Source organism: Lepidochelys kempii, chromosome 9 (genome assembly GCF_965140265.1).
Source record: "Lepidochelys kempii isolate rLepKem1 chromosome 9, rLepKem1.hap2, whole genome shotgun sequence".
Lineage (NCBI taxonomy): Eukaryota > Metazoa > Chordata > Testudines > Cheloniidae > Lepidochelys > Lepidochelys kempii.
Window position 1 is genome coordinate 42,213,904 of NC_133264.1, and position 14,245 is coordinate 42,228,148.

At 40.6% G+C, this 14,245-nt stretch overlaps 1 protein-coding gene across 1 annotated transcript in view; it reads left to right on the forward strand.

Annotated features, from left to right (window-relative positions):
- Window positions 1–4,225, forward strand: part of LOC140916898 (vesicle-associated membrane protein 1-like) — a 100,859-nt gene extending 96,634 nt beyond the window's left edge. Inside the window, exons 7-8 of the mRNA XM_073358792.1 lie at window positions 1,554–1,605; window positions 4,105–4,225. Coding sequence (XP_073214893.1) covers window positions 1,554–1,605; window positions 4,105–4,121 — 69 coding nt within the window. The 3' untranslated portion in view covers window positions 4,122–4,225. The remainder of the gene's footprint in view (window positions 1–1,553; window positions 1,606–4,104) is intronic.
- Window positions 4,226–14,245: the final 10,020 nt, after the last annotated feature.

The window sequence follows — 14,245 nt, forward strand, 5'->3', positions numbered from 1 at the left end:
TTACAATACAGAATCAATCCAGTGATCCATCTAGCCCAGTATCCTGCCTCTGAAACTGGCGAGCACTGGCAGCTTTGGAAGAAGGTACGAGAAACCCTGCAATAGGCAGCTATGGAATTAGCTTTCCCAAGGGGAAGTTTCTTTCTAACTTCCCCCAAATAATTAGAAGTTCGCTTCCATACTGAAGCTTGAGCAATTATATCCCTTTCAAAGCTCTTGTTAAGTTCAATAGTTACTATGTAAACTCCAGCCAACTTTTGGATTTCACAGACTCTCTAGAATGTTTTGTAAAAGTTGGGGGTATCATAAAAGTTTTTAGATTTTTTTTTGCAAGAATTTCCCACCCCACCCTCATCTCACATAATTCAAACCCAACTGTTTCTTTGGGGAAAAATTTTTAATTTAAAAATCTAAGTGTGAGAACATGTGACACGAAAACTGAAGAAATTGATACACATGCAAAAACCTCAGCCCCAACATAATGAAAATACACTTGAAAACATGCACAAAGCCAGTATCAGCATAGCATATATGAAGAGTGGGGTGGAAAAGCCTTTCTCTCCTTGTGGGGGTTGATGAACCTCTTTCTCCTTCATGGAGGTAAGCTTCTGGAGGTAGAAGACAACGATGACCCAGGGCCTCCTCAGGCCACCATGGGAAATGAAGGCAGAAGAGAATCTCTTCAGCTGGGCCAGATTAAGGCTAAGCAAAGATTGAATTCACCAAAATCTTGCTCCTACCCCTCAACAGACTCATCCTCTCCCTGGAACAAGGAAGACTCCTTTTCCTTCCCATCCTGAAACCACCTACTTCTCCACTCCAGTATCATCATTTCCAGCCCCCTGCCTCAACCCTCCTTCTCCCTGTCCCCATGCCAAACACCCATCCATATGCCTCCCCAGTGCAAACCCCAACCCAGTTGCCTGGCTTCATTTCTGTCTCCCCTAGAAACCTGTGGTGCTACTGGCAATTCACCTCCTTCTCAAGTAAGACCAGCTGTCTCCAGGGCTGGAACCTGACCCCCTACCCTGACCTCCCAGGTCCTCCCTGCTTCCCCTGAAAAGAAAGTAAAGTAAAGAAAGCTTCCAGACTTCAGGAGCCAGAGGAGGAGTAGAAGGAGAGGAGAAGTGGCCAGTACCAATTGTTGGCTCTTCCTTCCTGTCACACATTAGGGCCCATCTTGACTCTCACAAAGTGTGTGCTTTTCAATCACGTTAGCTAATCAGGTTATCTTACCATGATTAAAAGCCCTGTTGAGATACTGGTGAATACATCTGAAGCCATATTAGCTGGCCACGTTATACAACACAGCTACAACACAGCCAGCGAACACAGCTTCAAACGTGTTAGACTGTATCTTAATAGATGCTCTCTCTCAGATTGTCTCGGTTCTAGGAAATGCTACATTAGGGACCTATAAAAATTGATTACAGGGTATCTGTGCAATGATTAAGAACAATGGGACAGAGTGAACAGCCCACCTAAAGATAAAACCAGGAGCGACCTTTTATAATGCAAAGACCTCATTTTTCTTTCTTTAACTCTCTTTATAGATGATGATCATCCTTGGTGTAGTATGTGCAGTCATTCTTATTGTAATTATAAGTAAGTAATTTATTTTTTATGTACAATATAAATAGCTCTGTGATTTCCAATGTCCTCATGCGAAGGAAATAAAACATTTAGGAAGATAGTCTGACTCTGAATATTCCCTTCAAGTGTCCTGTTGTTATAAGGAAATATACTATGAATTTCACTGAACATTAATTGACTGTGGGTTGGAAACATCCAAGTTTTAATGGCACCCACTCTGTTATACTACATAGTTTCTCCCAGTTTAAATATCACCATTTCAGGATTAGGTAAACTTTTATGCAATCTCAAAGAGCTTCAGCCCTACTCTCATTAAAATCCATGACACAAATCCTATTTACCTTAGTGGGAGAAGACTCAGTCGTGTAAATTAGCTCACTGTTATAGAATCTGGACAGCAGGCCAAATTTTAAGTTACATAGGGTTGCTTAATGTGATTTTTCAAAAGTGCCAGTCAATGGCAGTTAAGCATGTAGGTGCTTTTGAAAATCTCATGAGGTGACTATCTGCATCTTTAGATATCTAAAACCTGGCCCAAAGCTGCCTTGAGTTCTCAGTGACACAAGGAGTGTCTTGTATTCTGCATATCTATATAATACCTGGAAATAGAATATGAACAATGGGTCACAATCGTATAGGCGGCAAAGCAGGGATATCATAATGACAGGACTCTGTGTTCAGATTTCATACATAGATAGAGACATTAGTATCAGAAAGGAAGGATTGCAAAGTCTTTTCTTTTTTAATATATATATTTAATATAATATATTAATTTATATTAATCCTAATGTCTCTATCTGTGTATGAAATCTGAACAGAGTCCTGTTATTATATATATATATATATATATATATATATATATATATATATATATATAACTCTATGTGTTAGCAACAGCTGTTATGAATGAAGTTGTTTCTTTTATGTAACTTTAATATGGCATTAGATATTAAAACTGGGCGTTTGTTCAGTCAGACAATACTGCCAGTAATCTAAAAGAGATTTAACAGCAAATTGTGTTATAGGCATGTACTAATACCTTCTTCTCAGATTACCTACTTCACCTTCAGTCTGTGTATGTTTGCTTCTGTTATACTTACAAATGATCAGTAAACATGAGTTAGGTGCATGATGTAACGTGTGAGTTATATAAAAGCTGGCACCAATGTGACCCAGAATGATTTTGGGTTTCATAATTCTGAAGCTACAAGAATGGAAATGGTAGCACAGGTAGTGGAGGCTTAGCCATGCCATGTACGTGCCCACTGGTTTCAGTGGGTTTGTACTCAACACACTTAAGCTATGTCTCTGCAACCTCAACTACATTGCTATTTATACTCACGCTAGCTCAGCGAGAGCTAACACAAGTATATGTATGCGAGCATGGGAATCACACCCCTAGCTTGTAGTGTAGACATAGGCTATGATTTGAGGTTGTTTATATAATTGTTAGTCCTAGTGGAATACTTGAGAGAATCAATGCTTTAAGGCTCAGGGTCATACATTTTTTCATAAATACTTCTTTGCACTCCAGCTTGTTGTTGTTTCCAATCTGGTACCGCTTAGAAGTCCCAACTTACTTTAGGACCCCACTGTGCTAGGCACTGTTCATACACATAGTGAGAGTCCAAGCCCCAAAGAGATGATAATCTAAATCAGTGGTTCTCAACTCTGGTCCACCGTTTGTTCAGGGAAAGCCCTTGGCAGGCCGGGCCGGTTTGTTTATCTGCCGCATCCGCAGGTTCGGCCGATTCTGGGGCTCGGCTTGTGCTGCTTTCTGCAGCCCCCATTGGCCTGGAGCAGTGAACTGTGGCCAGTGGGAGCTGCGATCGGCCAAACCTGCACACCAGGGGCTTTCCGTGAACAAGCGGTGGACCAGAGTTGAGAACCACTGATCTAAATAGACAAATCAGATGAGGGGTTGGAGAAAGGAAAATATTATCCCCATTTCACAGATTGAGTACTGAGAGGCAGAGAAATTAGGCCCTGATTCAAGACAGCATTCCTTTCAGCACAGCACTTAAGCATCTACTTAAATCCCATTGAAGTCCATGGGATTTAAGCACTGATTTAAAGTTAAGTGTGTTCTTAAGTGCTGTCCTGAATAGGGACCTAAGTGACTTCTCTGGTGCTTAAAACACAGTGTCTGGTGCAGTCACATCCATTTCACTGGGCTAAATGTTGCTGTGTAGTGAGAGCTTTATCAGGCTATGATTGAAATCAATTGGAGTTCTGCCCTTGATTTTTATGAGGACAGGATCATACCTTCGATGATTAACCCAGCACATTTATCCTGCAGCTCAGACCACCACCCTTTCCAGAGCTGCCCATTCCCAGACACTGCGATACCAAAATACAAGTTGTTATTGTAATAACACCACAGTGTGCTCCTTAGGCAGGGTTGTGCTAATGTCCTTGCCTGTTTTCTGATTGGATATGTTCTCTGACTGAAGTCCAATATTAACTATATGATAACATCTGTTGTTTTCTTTTTCCTTCTTTCCTTCCTAGTTTATTTCTGCACTTGAAAAGGCAACGAGGGGAAGGCTTGGCATGGCTTGGTTCATCTTTTCTGATGTTCTCTTATTGAACTCTGCTTTTTAATTCCTGGTGTCTTGGGAATTTTGCCTGTTATAATCCGTAAGCATTCAGTGTAGTGTGTTTGGTATTATACTGTTTCCACATGAAACTGTACCAGCTAAATACTGCCAAGTAATTCCATGTGTTGTCTTATCATTGTGTCTTAAAATGCATCCACAATGACCTTCAGAAACTGTAATATATGAAAAGCATCCTACACTTTTCAGAATCATAAGAGAACAGTTATAGGGAAAGTCCTTACTTTAAAAGGACACTGTCATGTAGTTTAGGCCCAAAATTAAGATTTTTATTAAATAGTAGGGCCAAAATCGTCAAACTTGACGGCCTAAATTAGGCTTCAAAATCCATATCTAAACATACAAATAAATGTGGCCTGATTCATCTAGAGCACCTGCTAATTCTGTTTTAGTCAATGGGAGCTACAGATGTTTAATGAATCTGAATGTCAAATTATTTGTATTTAGGTGTCTAAATATGGACTCTGGAGCCTAATTTTAGGCACCCAGGTTTGAAACTATTTGGTCTAGGTTTTGTACAACTATAGGAATGCTTTCCTGGATTTAAACTTTCCATTTGGTTGTTTCCTATACAAACCCTGTGGCAGCATGGTAGTGTATGAGAACCAGAAGGAGAACTGGATGAGAAGCAAGAATGACACTGACAAGAAAACAATCATAAATAACCAAAAAAAAAAAAACCTTAGATTGTTAATAAGCCAAGATGGCAGCCCTCAGATTTATGGTTGATGTATGGCACTTGAACCCCAGTTTTCCAAACACTTATGCCCATGTTTAACTTTAAGCACATGAGTAATCTTACTGAAGTTAGGAGGCTCTGCATAGTTACAGGGATATGCCCATATGCATCAATTTGCAGGATTGGGGTGCCTTTTTTCATGGAATCTCACCAAATGAACCATTTGAAAATCAAACAATGGGAGATTGTGGGTGCGAATTGTGGCAGGGAGGACCCATGAAAGAACAGTTCTTTTATAAAGTGGGCCATGGAATGAAAATGTCACAGAACTGCTGATCTGAGGCATTGTTATTAGTAACACAAGTAAGGCAATCTATACAGTCTTAAACTGACAGCATCCCCTTTTTAAAAGGGCTCTGTTGAGATATTTTTTATACTTTTTTAAAACTCACTGTTTATATTCTCAAAAAAAAAAAGGACTTGTGGCACCTTAGAGACTAACAAATTTATTTGAGCATAAGCTTTCATGAGCTACAGCTCACTTCATCGGATGCATGAGCTGTAGCTCACGAAAGCTTATGCTCAAAAAAAATGTGTTAGTCTCTAAGGTGCCACAAGTCCTCCTTTTCTTTTTGCGAATACAGACTAACACGGCTGCTACTCTGAAACCTGTTTATATTCTGTTTACAATGGCCCTTGTTGCTTATGTAAGTTTGAAACTGAAATAGATTTTCATTTCAAATTTTTTCCCATTGTCCACACACACACACACACACACACACACACTGGTCTGTTGTTATAGGGTTGCTCACAAGCAGTGAGCTTCTGGCTTTGTATTAGGATTTTTTAAGCACTGAATAATTTGTTTAGAAGAGGGAGGGATTACTATCCAGAGAGAATGATATTGGTTTTTGTTTTCAAACAAATGTAACAAATACAAATAAAGATGTGTCAAATTTGGAGCCTAATGATCCTGACAGGAGCCACGTAGAGTGATAATTGATAACTTTTCCTTAGGATTTTGAAAGGGTAATTGTTGGCATAAATACCAGAAGAAGTATTTGGTTTTTGGTTTTTGTCTTTGGCTGCCATAGACAAAATTTGTAAATGTATCGATACACCTGTAAATATTTTCATTGTAAACCATCATTAAATATGGTGTTAGAGAAAACCCAAAACAGACAGTTAAGCCAATCAGTATATATACACTAACGTGACATTGTAATGGACGTACATACAAATTGTGCTTAAGCAGAATTCTGAAGAGAAAATAAGCAATGGCTAGTTGAAAGGCTCTAGTTACTTTATTTTTTGCTGTCTATTTATTGCTTTATTTTTACATGTTCCATATGACAGAGAAATAGCAGATCCCCCCAGCCTTAATGAAATGGAAATGTCATTTTGAAAGCTACTAATGTATTACTGGGCTTAATGATATGTCCTGCTTACTTCAATCTTGTGAGGGAATAAATGCACAAACTCCAAAAGCTCATTGACTAGGGATAGAACGTTTATTTACTCTAAAGTAATTAAGGGCCTGATCTTGTGAGGTGCTGAGTGCCATTCCCATTGACTTGGCAGCCTGCAGGATAGGGGACTTGCAGAAAAAGGCTAAGCAGTCCAACTTGAAAACTTTTTTTAACCAGCAAAACAATTGTCTGGCTCTTGTAAAAAAATAACTGCCACTCTAACATTTAGTAGTACATTACTCCCTATGTAAACTGATTTATTTCCATGAGACTGCTAAAAGCTTGTATAGAGGAGGGAAATTTGCACTAGTGTAATTATGTCTATGTCGCTATACGAGCAAAAACCGCTAATGCGGCCACACTGCCTTGGTGCAAAACATGGCTTGCACTGGTGCAGAACATCTACACTGAGAGTAACTAAATAGGGGCAACCCCCCATCCTGAATACACAGGCCTAAATTACTGCTCACTCTGAGTAAAGATAGCAGAATTAGCCTCTCTAGGTTCTCAGTTAGGGGTACTCATACCCTGGAGAACGCAGAGGTCTTCCCTGGGGTACATCAGTTCATCTAGATATTTGCCTAGTTTTACAGCAGGCTATATTAAAAGCACTTGTGATGTCAGTACAATCTAAAATTTCATATGCACACTGACTTGTTTATACTGCTCTCTATATAAGGCTATGATTTTGGTATGAGTATTTTTATTAAAAGTCATGGACGGGATGCAGGCAATAAATAAAATCACAGAAACGTACACAGAGCTGGTGTTTGGGGATAGCAAGCAGGGCAACTGCCCAGGGCCCCTTGCCACGGGGGCCTTGCAAAGCTAAATTATGGGCAGCAGGCCTCAAGCTTTGGCTTCACAAGTGAAAAACAGGCTCATGTGTCACTCTGAAATGTAAGTACAATATTTATATCCCAATTGATATATTTTATAATTATATGGTAAAAATGAGAAGGTAACAATTTTCCAGTAATAGCGTGGCAGTGACATTTCTGAATTTTTATGTCTGATTCTGTAAGCAAGTAGTTTTTAAGTGAGGTGAAACTTGGGGTATGCAAGACAAATCAGCCTCCTGAAAGGCGTATTGTAGCCTGGAAAGGTTGAGAACCACTACTCTAGGGAAAGCTGTAGATCTAAAGGTTAACAAATCCCAGCTAGGGACATTGCGGATGATACTAAACTGGGAGGAGTGGTAGATACGCTGGAGGGCAGGGATAGGATACAGAGGAACCTAGACAAATTGGAGGATTGGGCCAAAAGAAATCTGATGAGGTTCAATAAGGATAAGTGCAGGGTCCTGAACTTAGGACGGAAGAACCCAATGCACAGCTACAGACTAGGGACCGAATGGCTAGGCAGCAGTTCTGCGGAAAAGGACCTAGGGGTGACAGTGGACGAGAAGCTGGATATGAGTCAGCAGTGTGCCCTTGTTGCCAAGAAGGCCAATGGCATTTTGGGATGTATAAGTAGGGGCATAGCGAGCAGATCGAGGGATGTGATCATCCCCCTCTATTCGACATTGGTGAGGCCTCATCTGGAGTACTGTGTCCAGTTTTGGGCCCCACACTACAAGAAGGATGTGGATAAATTGGAGAGAGTCCAGCGAAGGGCAACAAAAATGATTAGGGGTCTGGAACACATGACTTATGAGGAGAGGCTGAGGGAACTGGGATTGTTTAGTCTGCAGAAGAGAAGAATGAGGGGGGATTTGATAGCTGCTTTCAACTACCTGAGAGGTGGTTCCAGAGAGGATGGTTCTAGACTATTCTCAGTGGTAGAAGAGGACAGGACCAGGAGTAATGGTCTCAAGTTGCAGTGGGGGAGGTTTAGGTTGGATATTAGGAAAAACTTTTTCACTAGGAGGGTGGTGAAACACTGGAATGCGTTACCTAGGGAGGTGGTAGAATCTCCTTCCTTAGAAGTTTTTAAGGTCAGGCTTGACAAAGCCCTGGCTGGGATGATTTAATTGGGGATTGGTCTTGCTTTGAGCAGGGGGTTGGACTAGATGATCTCCTGAGGTCCCTTCCAACCCTGATATTCTATGATTCTATGACAGAACCAAAGTAGGAATTTTAGGGGAGGGTGGAGAAGGGGAGCTGGGTAGCTCAGGCACATTGTAAGATCCCACTAGAAAATCCTGACTGACTTGTATTTCCAGGATTGCAGAATGTGCACTTGCTCTCCCTTTGGGCCTTGTGTGGAGGTGCCCTGTGTCTCCTAAGTAGTGTACTGTAATGTATACTACTTAGGAGATACATTACAGTATCCATTACTTAGGCTACATCTCTTAGGAGATACATTGCTTGCTAGAGCTCAGAGCTTATCTACAAGGGGAGAAATTAACCAGTTTAGCTATTTTGGAATGACATCTATAGCTATTCACATATAAATGAGCTATTCTGGAATAACGCCCCCCAGGTAGACCATCTGTTCCAGAAGAAAAGTGATTTATTCCAAAATAATTACTTAGCTTTGAAAGTGGATTAATTATTCTGGAATAAAGTCATTTTTTATTTTGGATTAGAGTGAACCCCTGGGCAGATACTCTGGAATAACTATGCCGATCAGTTTCCTCACATGGAGAAGCCCTCAGCAAATAATTCACAGTGAACAGTTTATCCACAAAATGTCTCTTCTTGTGTCTTGCAAAATGCCTGCAAACAGTTAAAAATGTCCTCACCTTTGGTAATTAAATATATTAAATGAATGTTTTTAACGCTATGGATTCATCATGAATAAGTTACTTGTGACTATTTGACCCTTGCTATTTGTGCTGTACTGGCTACTTGTGATTGGTAAGATAAGTCACACAGTAATGTTTCTATTCCATGACTGGATGAGTGAGCAAGCACCTCCTTCCCTGCTCAGCTCATCTTCACAGCTTACAGAAAGGAACTGCTGAATGGCTTCCAAATGCGGGGATGAAGTTGCTCAGTCAGTGGTAACATAGAATTGTGCAATGCTATATTCTTCTGCATTGTGGAACCCTATAGCTGTAGAATGGTGCAGGTTACAATCTATGGAGCTGTAAAACAGAAAACCCACCGCACCCACCAAATCGCAGTTGCACATCTCATTAGTGTTGGAGCCATGATTTATTTATTTTTTCTACTCACCATGTCTTTAAAAAAAAGGAAATTTAAATTTAAAATATAAGTCAACCCAGAACTACAGCTGCCTATGTGAACGTCCAATAAGTGTTATGTATGAGCAAGGATGAATTATTGCTGGTTAGAGTGTAAAGGGCCCAGTTATGATTGCTCTAGCACGGTGGTTCTCAAAGTTTTGTACTGGTGACCCCTTTCACATAGCAAGCCTCTGAGTGTGACCCCCCCCTTTATAAATTAAAAACACTTTTTAAATATATTTAAAACCATTATAAATGCTGGAGGCAAAGCGGGGTTTGGGATGGAGGCTGACAGCTCTTGACCCCCCCGTGTAATAACCTCGCAACCTCCAGTTTGAGAACCCCTGCTCTAGCACATATGTGCATGGGTGGGGCTGGTAAAAGGATTCACGGGGAGCTTCTCCCCCAACCACACCCCAGCAATTCCACATAGGAGGCAGCCATAATTTGGCTGTTTGTGAAGGCCACCGCCTTGGGGATTGAACTGGTGACCTCCAGTTCTGAATGCATCCGATGAAGTGAGCTGTAGCTCACGAAAGCTTATGCTCAAATAAATTTGTTAATCTCTAAGGTGCCACAAGTCCTCCTTTTCTTTTTACGGATACAGACCAACACGGCTGCTACTCTGAGTTCTGAAAGTATGAGTCTGTACAGTTTGAGCTAAAGAGTCAGGCTCTGTAACCGACCATTGTACCAAACCCTCATCTTCTGGGGGTCAGGCAGAGGGGGACTTGTAACACATGCTGACCCTGACCATTGGATTACACATACTCAACACGGAAGAGCAACTGGCACTGTTAGCAGGGTACACCACACCAAAGGGAGGGTGGCTGGAGAGGGGTGTATCCAGGGACCCTTCCCTTACTACCGTGCACCTGTTACAGCAGCTCTGTCCCTATTCCATAGCTGTTACAGGGGGTGCCATTGAGGCTGTTCCAGTTATTACCCCAGCGGTAGTATTTGCTCCTGTTCTGCACAGACATAATATTTCCAAGGATCCCTGCTTGGACATTTCACTTTCTCCCCTTCTAACACAGCTCACCTTGCATTATTTTGGCACTAAAATATAATATATAGTATGTAAAATGTGAGTGATTTAACATTGCACTGGGAACCCGAATCTTTGCACTTCCTCACTTGTCTATCTAAATATGTTGCTGTAACATCGGTGTCTTCACTTAATAATATTAGGCAAGGGTACTTTCAACACATTGTAAGTGGCATAATTAAAAAAATCTTGTAAAGATCCTAACTATAGCCCTGGCCCCATAGGACTAAGACCTATTTAAAGACACTGTTTAATCATTTTTAAAACCAGCATTTTTAATTCCTTGGGATCTTGTATAACGTTAATCCTATAGCAGTTCAAGGCTGATGAGGTCTTTTCTAAGCATGCAGAGCTCTTGGCACTTTTTTTCTTTTTTTAAACCGAGGTCTGGAATGAGTGATTAAAATACCTACAATGAGTGAACAACACTGTAATAATTACAGTAGGAAAGAAATATAAAAATTAAAGTCCAGTACATGTCTAGCTTGACAGCCAGGGAAATTCCCACAAACCTATCAGCAGTCCAGCTCTGTCCTCAAGATGTGCCGTCACTTGCATGATAGAATTTGTATTGAGCTCAAATTGCAATTTCTTTTTTCAGTGCCATCATTTTAGGGCAAGATTGTGGTGTTAAGCCGCTGTCCTTATTTGGGTGACAGGTAAGTAGGGGCTATGAAATGGTGATCTTTCCCAGAAGTATATCTGCTATGGCAGGCAGAAAGCCTCCAGAAACTCTTTGGAAATATTGGCTTCAGTGGCCCCTTCTTCACCCTTTTACAGGGTGAATTGGCCTCTGTTCCACCCACGTGCTAACCTAGTGCTTCTAATCAATGAGAGAGGTGTGTGTGTAAAGCCCCACCCTCTTCCTTACTCCCCTCTTTGAGAATCTAGGTCCACCCTCTGCATTAGGAGCTCTATCTTACCAGTTGCTAGGCACACTGGCTCTATCCAATATTAAGCCTGTGATTCCACATGTCCTTGTGCACAGCCATTTCTCCTATCACCTGTACAGGGGTATAGGGCTTTAATCCATCGCCCATTGAAGTCAGTGAAAAAATTCCCACTGAGTTTACTAGCCATTGGATCAGGCCATACAGAGGAAGTGGAAGCTCTTTGTACTTTCCCTCCCTTTGTCACCACACAGAACTGGGCACAGTGCAACACTAACTGTATTCAATTTAAAAGCCAATAGTTTAACTAGCTCTGTACAGAAAAATAATTGTCAGTATTCTTCAAAGACTGTTCCCTACATAGGCACTGCACTAGAATTTGTAAAGGAACAAACCAACAACACTCAGAAATCATTCTTTCCTCCAAATTGCCTTTCCCAGAAACACTTCCCGTTCCATTTCAAGAAAGGTTCTTTCTACAACTAATTTCCTGTCTATAATTCATGAAAGCAGTTCTTCGCTGGTGCACTTAGTGGCTTTCTTTCTCAGCTGTGGACCTGTGGACTCAGATCTGTGTGTGTTTAAGGAAGGAAGCCTCCCAAGGAGCTTATTTTTTTTTCTGTTGTGTTAACGTTGAAAAGCTACATCTTACAATAAAATGGAAAACCTAAAAAAAAGGTGGCAGTCTAGTTACATGCAGTTTTGCTGGAGTAGACACTTGGTTATTCAACAATGAGTCACTTCTGCAGTAACCTCATTCTGTCATGACTTTATCACATGCACTTGCTCGCAAAAGCAACAAAGCCAAATGCTGCACTCTTTTAAAAAATGAAAACATTCTCATGGCTAATTCATGATTCTCAAGTAAAATAATGAAGCCTTTGTAGGTTCAATAAGTGTAACCGAGTAATGAGGCCTTCAAAGGAAAAACACTTCAGAGGATATTAAAAATAATTATGAAAAAGTCTGCTCACCCTTTAGCTTTTACCCCATTTTCCTGCTTCCCTGCTACCCACACTCCCCATTAGGATAACCACATGTCCTGATTTTAGGAGCTTTGTCTTATCTAGGACCCTATTATCCCCACATAGAACCCTATTACCCCCCACCTTGTCCCAATTTTTCACACTTGCTATCTGGCCACCCTAACCCAAATACTCTTCGTTCCCCATCTTCTTCAAAAGGCAACAAAGGTCATTCAAATTTCTGCTTTTGGAGCATCTTGTGTAGGGGCAGATTTGCAAGAGTGTGTTGGCCTAGCTTCACTCCCATTGCACAGGAGTTCCCTGAATGGTTTTTTCACCATTCACTTCAGTGAATGCAGGGTTGGGCCCACGCAGAACCCTTTAGAAAACTCCACCCATAATGCCTTCAAGTCTTCAAACTGGTTTCTTATTGGTCCTAGGAGTGGGATAAAGGGCAGAATATGGTCCTGCACCTTTATTTGACAAGGAAAAATGGAACAGGCATGATGCTCCCTGTGCACTGATGGTTATCCAGCCACTTTTTTTAAACCATTCAACACATCTTGAATTGTTACATGGTCATTTTAATTGACCTTTTAGTGCCTCAAATAGCAGACCAATCATCAACATTGACAGAAGAGGGAGTAAACCGCACAATGATGGCACAGTAATGATAGCACAATAAGGGCAAGGTACTAAACTAGGACGAGCTGTGAACGTCAATGACATGAGTAAAATAAAGCAAGTGGAATTAAAAAATACTGAAGGTTATTGAATGATTTTGTAGCTGACTATACATCAGTGCACCTCACCTACATAAATACAGGGTTCTTGCTACATGATTTAAGTCTGAGTCACATAAAATGGTTTGATGTATAATATAGTGGGCACCATTTAAAACAGCCATTAGTGCAAATAGGAGATGAATTTACCTCCTCAGCATTTGCCATTTAAAGCATAGGGAATATGACATATTGCAGTAAAGTGAAAAATTGCAGTGTGATAATTGTCTTTTTTTTTTTTAAAGCTACCCATTTTGTGTCTAGAAAGCGAAGCCATGCATGTGCTGTTTGAATTCCAGCAGTGCCCTAAGTCCCCAATGAAGATCAGGGCTCCATTGTGTTCGGTGCTATACAAACACATATGAAAAGTCTCTGCCTCAAAAAATTTACAAAACCTTAGTCTGCCAGGAACAGGAATCTGTTTTAGTTATAGAAGAATTATTTTTTTAACCACTAGGTTAAACAATGGTTTCTGCTCCACCTTCTACACTTTTTTCCATTGCTAGTTTATGCCAATTTACCTCGATCAATCCATAGACCAAAGTTGGGGGAGGGGATGCTGATGGAGGAGAGTGGAAAAAAAGTGCCTAGAATTAATTAATACCCCCAACATGTATATATGATCCCTTGTTTTCTATCATGTGTGGTGAAAAGAACTTGAAAGAGTTAAGAGCCTGTAATATTTTAATCCATCTTCTGAAGTTAGTTTTGTCAGCCAATAAATTGCATGTTTTTCTAAAAGAGAAACCAGTAACAACACCTGATGTAATCTTCTGTCTATGATCAATAGGATATCTTGGATTTAACGGACCCAGGAATTTACAGATTCACAGCATGTCATTGCTTCCGGTGTTTTGGCTATTAATTATAGTATTGATCTGAAAGGATACAGCAGTTTTTTTCATTTGTCACTGTATTGTTGGCTTGGTCTGAGGGTTTAGCTGTAGGCTGTTATTAAGATGGTCCTGCCAAGTGTACAGGGAGACACTATGATATTTCAAATAATTAAGTACAGACTTGTATGGTGTTCTAGGGAAATTCAGGGTTCAAGGTAGAGACATAAGCATA